The 15,480-nt window shown below is 41.0% G+C and overlaps 1 protein-coding gene across 1 annotated transcript in view; it reads right to left on the bottom strand.

Annotated features, from left to right (window-relative positions):
* LOC146992329 (voltage-dependent T-type calcium channel subunit alpha-1I-like) overlaps positions 1–15,480 on the bottom strand; it is a 292,588-nt gene that overhangs the window by 21,425 nt on the left and 255,683 nt on the right. The window contains exons 31-33 of the mRNA XM_085785626.1: positions 11,919–11,997; positions 10,981–11,102; positions 8,033–8,536 (exon numbers count right to left, since the gene is read on the bottom strand). Coding sequence (XP_085641752.1) covers positions 8,033–8,536; positions 10,981–11,102; positions 11,919–11,997 — 705 coding nt within the window. The remainder of the gene's footprint in view (positions 1–8,032; positions 8,537–10,980; positions 11,103–11,918; positions 11,998–15,480) is intronic.

The raw sequence follows: 15,480 nt of genomic DNA, 5'->3' as shown, positions 1-15,480 counted from the left end.
AGAAGTTATGGCTAAAAAAGTTTCCTGAGGTCCTTTCTGTGAGGTAACCCAGGGATGTCAAACATACGGCCCGCGGGGAAAAACCAGCCCACCAGAGGGTCCAATCCGGCCCTGAGGATGAATTTGCCAAGTGTGAAAATCACATAGAAGCCAAAAGAAGCATAATATTGTTGAAATTGTGAGTATTTTTTCTCAAGAAATTTCAGATTGTTCTTAACATGTTTTGTTTTATTTGCCCTAAAACAAAGGGAATATTATGAATTCTTGTTATAGGTTATTCTGCCGATATTTTACTGGTCCAGCCAACTTGAGATCAAATTGCGCTGTTTGTCGCCGCTGAAAATGAGTTTGACATCTTTGATTTAACCCCTTAACACCACATTGACATTACTGAGAGGCACCATGACCCACAGGTCAGTGGATGTTAAAGGGTTAAATGATTAGCCAAAATCCAGATTTGTGCAATTTTTTAAGGTTTTCCCTTAAGTTATTGCATTCACAAGGCTGAAACTGCATTTTGTCAGGTCACCGCATTCATGACCTTTGACCCCCAAAATCTAATCAGTTCAGTTTGGAGTCCTGGTGAATGTTTGTTCTAAATATGAAGAACATCACTGAGATCTCCTGTCCACAAGGAAGTGAGGGACAGATGGACGGAGAGACGAAGAACAGACAACATGAAAACAATTCGCCTCCGGCTCTGACTGCCACAGTTTATGGTTTGTGTGATAAATCAGATCAATGACATTATGTTTTTGGACGTCTGTGTGTTTAATGCCTATAAAAAAAACAAAAAAACAGGCTGAACCTACATGCTTTTATTCTGAAAAATCCCATTACTGGCTGATGATGAGAATAGAGATTTAAGAGGCGGTGCATACAGAGAGACGTGTGATCTGTCTCCTGGTTAAAAATATCAGTAGGTGGACAGACAATAAGCTATAAGCACAATGAGGCTGTGGCCGACCTGCCGCCCACTCGCAATCATCCACAGTCAGCCCCTCTCTCTCTCACCCATTGATTCAGTGTCATTCTTTCAGATCGACGACAAAGTTTATTTTCCTTTTGCTATGAACCACATTTTTGTTTGTGGAAGGGATCCTCTACCTAAGGTGAAGGACACACACTGTGATCGTTGTGTTGATTATACGTATAATTTGGGTGTTAAAAGTGAGTCTGGGCCAGTGGGTATTGACAGGGAGATAAAAAAATCCTCCACTGTGCAGTAATTTACTTTTTTCGGTCACTTCCGAGCAGAAGGAACAAAATGCTTCTAAACATAATCCTGACAGAAAAAACTAAATCAATGATCCAGAATAGTCTGAAAGTGAAGCGATGGACTGAAACAGCATCAGGCTTCAGGACGTACAGTAAAGCTTAGAGCTGCTGCTGTGATCAATATGTTTTTAGTGAAAGTGGGAAAAAAAAAAAACTGGCCACGTGTCAAGGTTTTTGAAAAAAAAATCTCCTCCAGCTCCAGGAAGTTTTTCTGCATCGTTCAGCAAACACTTTCATCACTGTTGTTTTTAGGAAACAACACTGAATGAAGACCTCATGCACTATAGCTCTCTAACATCTGCAGCTATAGGAAGGGTTCAGAGCATTTAGCAACTGAATACAGCAAGAAAAAGAGTAGATGTATAGATACTGTAATAATCCTTTGCATGGAAATGGCATGGTTGCAACAGCAGCAACATCGTACATCCATCACACACTGGCAACAGCAGAAAATAGACAGACAGAAAACAGATCTATTGTCATATAAAAAATAGACTGTGCTCTAAACAGTAAATAAAACAATATAATACTGATAGATATAATAAATAAGATGAATAGTAAAGACTAAAGTGCTGGAGTTGCTGCTCATGTCATGTTCCAACGATGGTTTAACAACTTTGAAACCTTCCTCCTTCCTGCTCAGAAAGGTGTGGAAGTACACAATGAACTGTTGCACATTGTTTTCTACAAACTATGCACCAGTGCTCTCACATTCAAATGATCATCACAACCTCTCTGCTCAGTGATGGAGGCTTCTCACTGCAGCTGGAGGAGTAGTTGGTCTCTGTACAGCAGCTGTCAACACAGACGAGGTCAGACAGCAGGTACAAACTATTCATGTCCTGCTCTTTAATTCATCAGACAGACAGATACACGTTTACTAATGAAAGCTTAAGTGTAAAGAAACTACTGTTTGCTGATCTAATTAGTTTGCACATATCAAAAAAAAGGTGATGTTTTTTTTATTTCCACTGCCCCGAGTGGCCAAAAACATTATCTTTGATTCATAATCTCTTTTTTCCTGAGTTTATTTTGTCCAAAAAATTCTGTTCTTTTCTCTTTTGGCGCAGGAAGATGGAGAGAAATCCCACAATTTCGGGGGTCATGAAGGCACCATGTTATAGTTTCCTTCAATTTCCTGCTCCCTGACTCCTCTTTGTTGTTGTTGCTCTACAAGTGCAATTGACATTCAGCTGCAACACACACACACACACACCTTCCTCTACTAATCAGTGGTGGTGTTTATGGGGTCACTTTGAATGGAGCCGCCCTCACAGTTTACTGGGCCGGTCCTGCTGCTGTCACCGGCCCAAACAACACTGAGGTTAACGAGTGAACACTCAACCTCTACATCACTCAGTCGGTCAGTAAAACAGCATCAAGGCCACTCATTCAATAAGTCAAACACAGTTAGTCACTCTTTTATTCGTTGATTCACTGGTTCACTTTTCCCCTCTCCTCTGATGTTTCTCTCCATTCTCATCTCCACATGTCTCAGCTCTTCCTCTCCTCTTCCTTTTCGTGTCTGTCTTTGTTCATTTACTCGTTTCTCTCTGTCAGCCTCGGCAGGCGTACCTCTAAAAATACCTGTTCTCCTCTGCAGGTCTTAAGATTTTTATGCGAGTATGATTATTAAAATAAAAACGTGGCTTGTACTGACTTGGCTTGTTTGAGATACGGAAATAAAGAAAGCTGAAGAAAAAGAGCCCCGGCCCCCACTGGGGTATTTTTAGACTGACAGAGACAGGGGCTATTTAGTATCTCTGCACTGGTGTGTGTGTGTTTTAGTGATGAGTTTGAGTGGGTTTAACATGTCATATTGTATTTTTGCAGTGTGAGTGTGGCAGTGTTTTTTTGAAGACTAAGCACAGGATGGATGTTCAGCACCAACTGTTGCTGCAGATGAACTTAATTCAATCTTCAAAAAGGCAGCACAAACATGCAAATCATGTGACGCTTGGTTTAGTGGTTTAATGGCTCCACAGCCTGTTTTACACATTAGTCATCTCCGAGTTTCATTCGCAGATAGAAACTTCAGGAGTCAGAGGTGGGACGGGAGGAGGCTGAGGGGACGAGACGGTCGCCGAGGTACAAGAAGAGGGAACGATGAGGTGAGCAGGTGTCAGGTGATATTACACCATGGGGGAGGTTTCCAAAAGTCGCCCAAGAAAAGTTCCTGAGGAAGTTGGTGAGTGAAGATGAAGATGCTGAATGGATTAGATGTTTTTGCATTGGGCTTTTGAAACTCCACATTAATTCAGATTAATGTTTTATCATTCATGGGTCAAATGAGTGTCTGTTCATCAAACATCTTGTAGAGAGGAAATCTTTGGTTCATAATATCAAATCTGTTTGTATGGGTGGTTCTTCTTGAGGCCCTGTGTGTTGTTATCAGTCTCGCTGTACATCAGATCAGAGCCGGCCCAAGGCATAAGCGAGCTAGGGGCCCCAAATTGCAATTAACATTTTAAAGCTATAGTGTGTAACTTCTGCCGCCCCCTAGAGAAATTCTGCATAATTGCAAAAATCTTTAATTGTTGATGTTGGGCCTCACATTGATTCACAAAAAGAAAAAAAAATAGCGGATGATGTGTTTACAGTTTGTTACTTTTAATAGGCCTAGGTGAAATTCAGTATCCCACTCAGTACTATATCACTTTGTCTAAGTCTAAGTCTAAATCAACCCCAAACTGCACTGTTAGCTGAATTTGGTGCCATTTCAGATTGAAAACCATAGGTGCCAGGCTAAAATGGTGATTCGTAATGACAGATTAGAAAAATGAAATAAGTTTGTAGTAGGTGTGTAAATGATCAATAATTGGTATTATTGGCAGTAATAGAGGGCCCCAATATAAAATCTTGCTTAGGGCCCAGTGGAGGCTTGGGCCGGCCCTGATAGAGATCCATCTATCTCTCAGTTTTCAGAAAATGGTGAATTTGAGCACAGTTGTTTGTCTCCACCAGAAGATACAATATGATCAAACCAGTAAGACGAACTGTGGTCTGATCAGTGAATGAATTTTGGAGTTATTCACAAAAAAAAAAGAAACATGTTGTGAGGTGACAGAGTGATAAAAGTGATGAAGTTCCCTCCAGGTCTTTCCTGATATATCACACTCTGAAGAATGCAACATCATCACTAGGAGCTTGACCTTTGGCCACTGACCATCTGATCGGCTCATCTTCGAGTCCAAGTGAATGTTTGAGCAAAATCTAAATGATAAGATTTACTCCAGAGAGAGAGAGAGATACATTCAAGAGGCCAAAACTGAATTTCTGTGACGTCACTGTGACCTTCGACCTCACCAAAGACCTCGATATTGCTTCATAAATCACAACACTCACATTGATTCATTTTCTTTTTTGATTCATGTTTTCCTGCCTCTGTGTTGAAACACATGAATTAAAATGCATGCAAATTTCGTCCTCGTGGCGACGCAGCAGCCGTTGCCATGGATCTGGACTCTCGAGCGCTAAAAGTAAAAACAGCTCTCCACAGCCGTAACTGAAGCTGAAGTGGTGCTACACCGTCACCGTCAGCGGGGCAGGCGGTGATTAGATTGGTGATTTTGTGATTATATTGTTGAATGATGATTCATGTGTTTGGCTCTTTGCTGCCTGGATCCACAGAGGGTGTAATGCAGTGAGGGAGGGGGCCACCAGGCTCTGAGCCCATCACTCATCTCCCATCATCCCACATCAGCAGCTTCAGGAGGGAGCGGGTCAGGACGTGGGATGTTATATCAGAGCGTATAGGACATTTGTTTTTGTTTCTGCTTTGTCTTTATGAATAAATCCTGCCTCTCTTTAGCCTGGCTCTCGCCAGACCCTTGTAGTTCCGCAAAGCTACGCTGAGCTCCACACAAGGGTCTGGGACTGCTCCATAGGCGATTCATTTCAGAAGGCGGGGCCTTGTAAAAAAATCTTGTATGTGATTGGATAAATCACTTGTCCGTTATCTTGAATGACGTGCTACTTCAGCCACTCACATCGTTCTCTGTTCATCTTTCAAAGAATTAATATTCGATAGATTCGACAAAACAGTTGAAATAGCAGAATCAATGCCAACGCACGACTCCTCACTGCGAGCCGCCATTGTTGTTTGACTCAAACAGTCGCTTCAGCGCTACATCACACCTCAGAAAGTCCTGCCCGGCGATCCTGATTGGTTCATTATTTTTTGCTCCGGGGAAGAAGTTTGCATTGGCCTCGAGTCCAGACCCTTGTGTGAAGCTGAGCGTAGCGCCTCTGGTGGAGCTTTGCGGAACTACAAGGGTCTGGCGAGAGCCAGGCTAGCCTCTCTTTGCTCGGTTTCAGATCACGTCGGGTTCGTTGCAGGTGATGTTCTTAATTCTGGGCTAGTCCTCTCTCTCTCTCTCTTTGAAACACCAGCTTTGCATATGCTTTTTTGTTTATTTACAAAGAACCTCATTAAAAACAACTTCCTTCATGTCTCACGTCTTTGTTAGATTGATCCACTGCATCACATTAAACAAAGTTTGACTTCACGCTCCACGTCCCCCGAGTTCACACTGAGCTGCTTTTGGCTTCTTTTGCACCGTCATTGAATCTTAAAGGGATAGTTCACCCTAGAATGATATTTCGCTCATTATCTACTCACCCTCATGTTGACTAAGGGCTGGAAGAAGTTTCAGATTCCTCCGTGGCTTTTCTGAGTTACAGGGGGTCTCGGCATAGCAGTGCATGTCCATATAACGGTTGCAAAGGGACACCGGAGCTCTTCGTAAAAAAACACACACAAAAAAACATCCAAATACCTCCATGATGCTCGTATGTAATGTCCGTCTTGTGCTGAAGCCCCAAATTGCGTAATTGTCCCGAAAAAAATTAAATAAGTCTATATTTTAAGCTTGTTTGTAGCGGAAGCTTCTCGAAGCTCCTCTTCCTGGTCCGTCCAAATCTCGCGTGATTCGCAGTAACCGCACTGACGCATGCTGACGCCGGCGCAAATCACGCGAGATTTGGACGGACCAGGAAGAGGAGCTTCGAGAAGCTTCCGCTACAAACAAGCTTAAAATATAGACTTATTTAATTTTTTTCGGGACAATTACGCAATTTGGGGCTTCAGCACAAGACAGACATTACATACGAGCAGCATGGAGGTATTTGGATGTTTTTTTGTGTGTGTTTTTTTACGAAGAGCTCCGGTGTCCCTTTGCAACCGTTATATGGACATGCACTGCTATACCGAGACCCCCTGTAACTCAGAGAAGCCACGGAGGACTCTGAAACTTCTTCCAGCCCTTAGTCAACATGAGGGTGAGTAGATAATGAGCGAAATATCATTCTAGGGTGAACTATCCCTTTAATGGTCTTTTTTTAAAACTTTTTTTTATTTTGTATCTACTCACATTAAATGAAGTCAAAAGTGCAGGTTTCACATTTAAATGAAGACTTTGTATCTGAGATGTTGCTCTGTTTTTTGTCAGTGTCACTGATCAGAGGGAGAAACCAGCCTGGATATTGTCACCTGCTAACAGATGAGTGGATTCAAAAGGAGCAGTAATCTGGAGATGTGCTGGCACGAAAACAAAAGCAAGACAGTCTCTTCAACAGCTTTTCAATGTGAAGATCTTTGTAGTCATTTTAATGGTTCTATATAAAACTCTGACACCTGAGCCAACTTTCACTTTAAAGCTGATGTTGCCTGAGTTGACTTGTGTTGGATTTGACCTGTAAATCATCCAGTCAATTCTGCAGGGAGGAGTTTGAATGATCATCAAGTTATCTGTAAGTGTTTTCATTGAGCTATTTTTTGTGAATGATATGATCGGTAATGCTCAATATAAAAATAAAACTTAAAGGAGACATATTCTGCCCCTTTTTCCACAAATTAAAATAGTTCTCAGGTGTCTTAAAGACATGTTTGTGACATGCTTTGGTCAAAATACCCCAAGGATCGAACATCACAGCTCTTTTCATCCGTTCAAAACAGCTCTATTCAGAATGACTGGTTTCAGTGCCTGTCGCTTTAAATGCAAATGAACCACTGCTTGCCCCGTCCCCTTTCCGGTATCAGGTATCGATAACTGAGGGACCAGCTTGTGAAACCACATGAATTTCAACCTAGGGAGCCTGAAAATTTGAATTTTTTTTTTGTCAATTCTAAATATTCAATAAATAGCCTTTAAAAAGTGATAATTCCATAATTTAAACTTCAGCATAAACACCTCAAATGATCTTGGTACAAACCATAAAAGTCAGATATACTGAAATAACAATGAAATACCAGTTAAACTGACATCATTGTGCTTCCTCACATTGATCAGCATGAGGAGGGTTTGAATAAACTTGTCTGCATTATTAAAGGAGACATATTCTGCCCCCTTTCCATAAATTAAAATAGTTGCCAGATGTCTTAAAGACATGTCTGTGACATGCTTCTGTCAAAATCCCCCAAGGATCAAACATCACAGCTCTTTTCATCCTCTCAAAACAGCCCTGTTTCAGTGCCTGTCCCTTTAAATGCAAATGAGCCACTGCTTGCCCCGCCCCTTCTACTGGTACCAGGTAAGGGTGGGGTTATGCAAATTCAAATCCTAGTTACATCACTGGAAGACAACTGAGGGAACAGCTTGTAAAACCACATGGATTTCAACCTAGGGAGTCTGATTTATTTGTCAATTCTCACATTTTGGGGGCAAGACAAACACCCAATTAAAGAGCCTTCAAGAAGTGATATTTCCATAATACGTCCCCTTTAAACATCTGTATCAGCAGCAGCTGCTCTTACCTGAGCAGGAGAGTAGAGTCGACATCGATGGTTCGTGTGTCCGTCATGAGCTCCTCCTCCTCCTCCTCCTCCTCCTCCTCCTCCTCCTCCTCCGTCTCTCAGCGGTGCCATCATCCCAGCGCTCGGACCCCCCATCCCCATCCCCATTCCCATCCCCATCCCCGTCCCTGGTCCGATCACACCGGCCGCCCCTCCGCCGGCGCCCGCCCCGCTCACGGCGCCGGCCCCCGTTGCCCCGGCGATGGCCCCTATGCCTCCCATCATGCAGCAGAGGCCTCCCTGCGCCAGCTCCAGCTCGATCTCGGCGTCCATCTCGGCGTCCTCCTGCGCCTCCTTGTTGGAGTCGTCCAGGTGCTTCATGAGCACGGCCACCACCACGTTGATCAGGACGAACTGCGCCGTGAGCACGAAGGACACAAAGTACATCGGGGAGATGAACTGGAGGCCCGCGTGGCAGCCGTAGTCCGCGCCCGGGTGGTCGGGTGGGCACTCCCTCAGCGTGTCCTGGTGGGAGGGGGGGGGTGAGGAGGAGGAGGAGGGAGGGTCAGAGAGAAATAAAGACAAGAGGAAGGAGAGGATGTGAACAATAAGCCATTAAGAAGAGTTTATATAAGAAATGTAAAAGTTATACAGATTCATTTAAAACACCTGATCTGAATCTGTTGGTTGTTGATCAGAAAAAAATACTTTATATAAAATAATGTTGAGAGACAAATTAAACAAACAAACAAACAAAAACATTTAAATGCTTTAAATTCAAAATTTCATCATTGGAGGATATTCAAGTTTTTTTTGTTTTTTTTTGTTGCAAATGAAGGTTAATTAAGTGACCATATGGTTCTTCACCATTCCAAGGTAATCATTACATGATGTATACAGAAAAAAATATTTCAAAACAGCACAGATAAAGTAAAAGGAATATTCATATGTGTATAAAATGCAAAAAAATAAATTATTACAATGTAAGTATTTCATTTAAACTTATAAATAACTTATTTTATTTGTCAAAAATAAGAAGTCAGGGTCATTTGTCTGATAAAAGATTTAAACTTTAAACACTTCACTTACTTTTACTTTACTTTTATCTTGAAAGAAAATATAAAACTTTTAAAGCTCACAAATAAACACACACAAATTTCCATGGGCAATAGCCAGATATTGACTCATTTTCTGATCCACGACCGTGGAGAGATTTCACGTCTGTTGTCAAAGTCACACAGAGCAGTGTGTTTCAAAATAAAACTACATGGTTCTACATGTCTATGCTGCCTGGCAGAACATTGGAAAACTGCAAAAAAAACTTCTTGTATTGACGTGTGTGTTTTGTCCAAAACAAGAGAAAAGACTTTTGATTCAATTTATAATAATAGAAAAAAGAAGAAAAGCTGCAAATCATCATCAGATGTGAGTAGCTGAATCACTGAATTAGACACCTTTTTTTTTTTTTACAACCTCTCAGTTGATTGAATCTGCCATTATTATTATTTCAGCATGGATGGAGAGTGATGAGTTCAGGATGATCCATGCACAATGAAAGGGTATAAACCTGTACTGGTTGTGTATTGGTTTTTACGATGATGAGTAATGTCTCGATGTTTAATGAAAGAACAGTTGAAGCACTTTGTGATGTCGTTTCATGACACATCGTCAAACTCTCACACCGTCCTGAAACATGACGTCTGTCTTCTTCCACAGCCAGCCACTCGTTTCTAAGAGCCCAATCAGCGCTGATTAACTATCTGTTGGATATGGACTGTGATAAAAAATTTTGGAGAGCTGCAGGTGCTCTGGGTGTGATTGGGGAGTTGATTGAGGTGATAGACGAGGAGGATCAAACGTCTAGTCGTCTAGTATCCTGTCGGTGCAAATTTTTAATCTTCATTCATTCGTCCTGGAAAGGTTTGCTGGAGCACACGTTCACTTTGTCGACACTGAAGGACACACTCACACACTCATTACTCACTCATTTTCCTCAACTAAACACTGTCTGCTCCTGGGATGTGAACTGGGGACCTCCAATTACAAACTTCCATCTGAGCTTAGAGTGGTGTTCAAATATACTGACTGTTAAAAAAGTTCATATATATATAGAGATAGACACTCCAAAGTACAGCTGATTGGCGCTGCTCCCTTCCTGCTTGACCTTCATACGTGAAGTGAATTCATGCACAGAGCTGAATACAAAAGAAAATGTAAAGAAACCGGTCAGGACAGGTGTGATGTGAATACATTGAATACATGCAGCCTGGTAGCTGCACGCTGCTAACCAGGCTCTTTATTGTAAGTGTGCTTGTCCGGTTGGGGGTGTCTACTTCATTTGAGTGCATTTATACCTTATACTTAAAGGGGAAATATTATGGAAATATCACTTTTTGAAGGCTCTTTAATATATATTTGCATGTTTGGCCCCAAAATCTGAGGATTGACAAAAAAATCTCAATTTCTTAAGCTCCCTAGGTTAAAATCCATGTGGTTTCACGAGCTGTTCCTTCAGTTGCGGGACAATGATGTCATTAGTTTTTGAATTTGCATAACCCCACCCCTACCTGGTACCGGAAAGGGGGCGGGGCAAGCAGTGGTTCATTTGCATTAAAAGGGACAGGCACTGAAACCAGCCGTTCTGATTTGAGCGGACGTAAAGAGCTGTGATGTTTGATTCTTGGGGGATTTTGACCGAAGCATGTCACAGACATGTCTTTATGACACCTGGGAACTATTTTAATTTGTGGAAAAGAAGCATAATATGTCTCCTTTAATATTGGATTATTCCGCTATGTGCAATTGTTTTGTTTGCGTGCCATTGCTGCTCTGTGTTACGGACGGACATTAGCCTTATTGGCTAACACTGGCTCACTTACCGTGTTTTTTTTAAAGTGTTTATTGGTGTTGCATTGTCCATAATAAAAATAAACCAATAAATAAATAAGCAAATAATACATGAGTGTTACCTTCATGATGCCGTTCCAGTTGTCACCAGTAGAAACCTGGAAGAGCGTGAGGAAGGCCATGCCGAAGTTTTCAAAGGTGGCGTGGCGGCTCATTCCCTCGCAGGGGTAGTCGGCGTTACACACTGAGAGGAGACGTGATGGAGGAGAGGAGAGTTCGTTACGACAAACTTCTGCGTAGATTATGTGAGAGAGTACGACAACAGTTGGCTCGGTTGTGTCTAACCCTGCTTCTTTAGAAATTAATTAGATTTTCGCAAACAGGAAGGCAAAAGGAACCAAAGTGAGACCTGGTGGGAACAGAACCGTTACACCTTCATCAAGAACTGGTGCACATTTGTCACAGTCGGATGGTAATTTAAGGATTTCAGATCTGAAATCAAAACAAATCTAAATAAAGTCCTGGTGACCTTGACTAAGCCTAATGGATTCTCAGTATTTCTTTCTCCACTGTTCATAACACATTGATTATTTGTTTGATTATAATTTCACATCATCTAAATTAGCCGTTCCTTTATTCAGGATAAGCCTTTATTTAAATCCTCTGTTTATTCTAACCTGATGGCAGATTTTGTCCAGGAAGTGCACAACTTTTTCTTGAACAGAAGGTGAGTCACAGGGTTTAAATAAGAGATATAATTGTTATAATGAATCCTTTGAATATCTGTTGATCAGAATAATTTAATATACTTTTTCTTACACGCAAATGCATGCACCTACGCATCTGTGGGTACCAGAAAGGTGAGTCACGGAGAAAGTGATTAACGTTTCATTCTGACTCTAAACTACAGTGAACATGAGAAAAACAAAATGTAGCGATGATGGTGGACTTGTCTTTCTTTTTTTGAGGCTTTCCAGACGCTGACGTAAAAAGCCTGGCTTTAAAATGATTAAAGTGATTGAACTGGAAGAAGGATAGATAGATCTTCTCTCGCTCTTACCCAGCTCTCCAAACAGCTCCACTCCCAGAGCAGCGTAGATGAAGAACAGCAGCATGAAGAGCAGCCCGAGGTTTCCCACCTGTCGCACAGAGAGAGAGGAAGTTCACATCATATTAACACCAGCGACTCACATTTAACATGGAAAACACTTATTGAAGATCTAATAGGAGACAGGAGCAGGTGTGATGAACAGAGAAGCTGCTGAATAATCTATGATCTCGCTGTGTGTGTGTGTGTGTTCCTCACCCGGTCGGCCAGACAAACAGCCTGAACAGAGAGGAAACAGGCTTATTCTGCAATTTTCTCGCATCCTGTACTCTTTGAATGTTTCTATTTGAGGCCTAAAGGTCATGAAATTGAACCAGGATCCTGCAAACATTTCATCAGCTCAGAAATAGTCGGAAACCGCGCAACACAATCCAAGCAAACCACAACAAAAACCCTCCCTCCCTTCCTTCGCTGCCTCAAATCAGGGATAATCACTCTATTACATGGGGGGGTTTCACTTGCTGACTCCTTAACAGGCGTGAATCCACCCGTGTTAGAGACTCAGAGCGCTCACAGATAGTGATACAGTATGCAATGCAGATGGGTAGAGGACCCCCCTGTGGGTGCAATAGCAGGCACTAAGCAGAATACCATTAGCTAAGTCACCTCACAGGGAAAAGGCAACGGGGTGCCTCTGAATACGTCGCGGTGGGTTTCCATTTAGAGGTGCAAATAAACTGAGAGTGGATTAGGAGAGAGAGCGATGTAAAGTTTTTATTGGAGGAGAGAAAGAGAGGAAATAACAACTGGGGAAAAAAATTTTGGAAGGATTAGGCAAAGCCTGAGGACAACTCCCCCCCCCCCCCCGCCCTCTCCCTCTCTCCCTAGTCATGCATGTTGATGTTTCCTGGTGACTATTAAAAGCTTTACTAGTCGCCCCTGAAGCAGTTTGCAGCACGTAACTTATAAGCATCCGACCGGCGTGTTTAGATCCCTCAAGCGAGAGAGTGCAGGTTCACCAGAGGGATGGGTGTGAAAGCATCAGAGCTGCATGGCAACCAGGCAACAGAAGAGCTGCGACTTTGATATTTATACCTTTTTTCTTTTTTTTTTTGGTTTCCATAGCGAACAAACCTGGGCTGCTCTGCAAACTTTCATCACTGTTTACCGAGTTTCTTTTTCCTGTGTTAAGACTATAAGGAAAACCTTCACTCAGTCACCTGTGTCATGCTGTTTTTTTTTTCTTTCTTGCAATTGTGTAGGAGATTCATTTTGTAATGTGACATAAGTCAGACTGACACATGAAAGGTCATTACACCCACCCACCCAACTCTGGTGAAAGAACAGAGCCTGTAAACAGAGAGGTTCAATGCACTCAGGAAAAAAAAAGTGGCATTGGGACTTTTTTTCTTCACAAAGAGAACAACAGGAGCTTAAATGAACCTGTGGTGCATTAACACCTTACAGTATAGAACCATATCATATTGGTGTTATTTGTTTTATTGATTGAACATGTGATCTATGTTGATATTGTATATTTTTGCGTTCCAACTTTATTTTGCTTAGTTACTTGGCCGACGCCGTGTATAAAGTTGTTCGTCCTGTCTTTTAAATGCCCCCCAGGTAGAATAGTCTTCTCTGTGGTGATGATGACTACAGTAATGGGGATCCGTACAATAACCATAAATAAACACCTGTAATTACAGCTTGTGTGTAATCAGATCACTTTTTGTACCTAAATCATGAGCTATAGGTTCTGATACTGTGTGCTTTTTCTTTTGCAAATGTTTAAATGACTGTGTTAACCCCTGTATTGTCTTCACTTGTCATTTAGGTTTTAAAAACAATTCAGAAATTAAGTTTTACTTAGTAAACATTATCATATTTTGACTTTACTGTTTCCAACTGTTATGGTATTTATTGATTCAATGTTGTTTTTACCACTGCTCATCATTATATCGGCCTGTTTTGTCCATTTTTTCTACTACTGAATTTCTGATTAATGCTCAAATGTTGTTTTTATTTATTGACTATAGAGACAACGTATGCAGAACCACTGAGCCCAAGATGAATTTCCCCTACAGGGACAACAAAAGTATATTGTATCGTAACATATCTTATCTTATCGTACCGTTTTGTATTGTATTGTATTGTACCATATTGTATTATATTGTACCGTATCATATTGTACTGTATTGTATCGTATCGTATTGTATTGTATCGTATTGTACTGTATTGTATCGTATCGTATCGTATCGCATTGTACTGTATCGTATCGTATCGTATCGTATCGTATTGTACTGTATTGTATCGTATCGTATCGTATCGTATTGTACTGTATCGTATCGTATCGTATCGTATCGTATCATATTTCAAACAATGTTGATTACATATATGATTAATGTTTGCAATTAATCTCTCCTAGATCACATTTAAAACGTCTATTTTTTGTTTGCATATGTTCATCACAGAAAATAACTTGATGATGGTATTGGGTGGATTACTCTAAATTCAGTGGTTTATTTTCTTCACGTCCAGGAGCTGTGAAGACAATGATGTTTTAGTTTTTTTGTTTTTCCTTCAGGTCCTGAGGAAACTAAAATGTTGCTGAAACAAAGTTTGAGCTGCAGATTCCTCATTCTGAGCTGCTCCTGGTTAAACTCTGCAAGTTAATGCTCTGGTAATGGCTTCACTTTGCACAATTCACTGCTCCTGGCCGGGGGATGTAGCTGAGAGGGAAAAGTGGAGGGCTGATAAAATGTTAATCAAGTCTGACCTGATCCTCTTTTCCTCTTTTTCACTTGTTTTATAAAAGTAAAACGTGTCATGGTTCCCGAAGTCCCATTTCCACACTAATCCAGAGGTGGAGGTGAAGTCTTAGAAACGACAGTAATGGTATGACATGCACTTTAAACATTTAAAATTCAAACATTTATTTGAACTTTTAATCTTAAGCTTTCAGTTTTCTTTAGCCAAATATCCAACTGACAGCTCATGATGCTGGCTACACTCGATACTTTGATCCTCACCTTATCAAAAAAATGCAAAAACACTTTTTTTCCTGTGTCATTAATTCATAACAGGAGGGAAAAATGAAACTGCTTTCGTCTCTTCATTTATCTCAACACTGCCACCGCTCCAAAACAAAGGGGACGTTTTAACGCTGTGAGCTGAATTTCTATTATTATCATTATTGTTATTATCTGGATTTACATTTAAATTAAACCTAAACATGAAAACAGACCAAGGATGAAAAGTAAACACTAGGAAATTACTTGTAAATAGAAAACATGAAGATTTTTGCATTTTTTGCCTCCAACATCAACACATTTATATTCATGTTGCTCCACCTTAACAAGCTGCAGCAGTAAAATGTTGATAACGCAGTGATGTGTCAGTATTAACAATTTAATAATGTAAGATTATTGCCTATTACTTTTTCTGTTAGTGGTGAAAAAGCTCCTACGGTTCATTTTTTTTTAGAGGCAGAGTGTTTTTAAGTAAAAAAAAAACATAAAACAGAACAAAACAGGTTTGGAAAGACGAAATGATCTTAGATAAACTGTTGTTCAGA

The sequence above is a fragment of the Trachurus japonicus genome, chromosome 1 (genome assembly GCF_045865225.1).
Source record: "Trachurus japonicus isolate A0001 chromosome 1, Traja_1.0".
Classification (NCBI taxonomy): Eukaryota; Metazoa; Chordata; class Actinopteri; order Carangiformes; family Carangidae; genus Trachurus; species Trachurus japonicus.
Note: the sequence above shows the minus strand (reverse complement) of the source record. Positions and strands in the feature narration are given on the sequence as shown.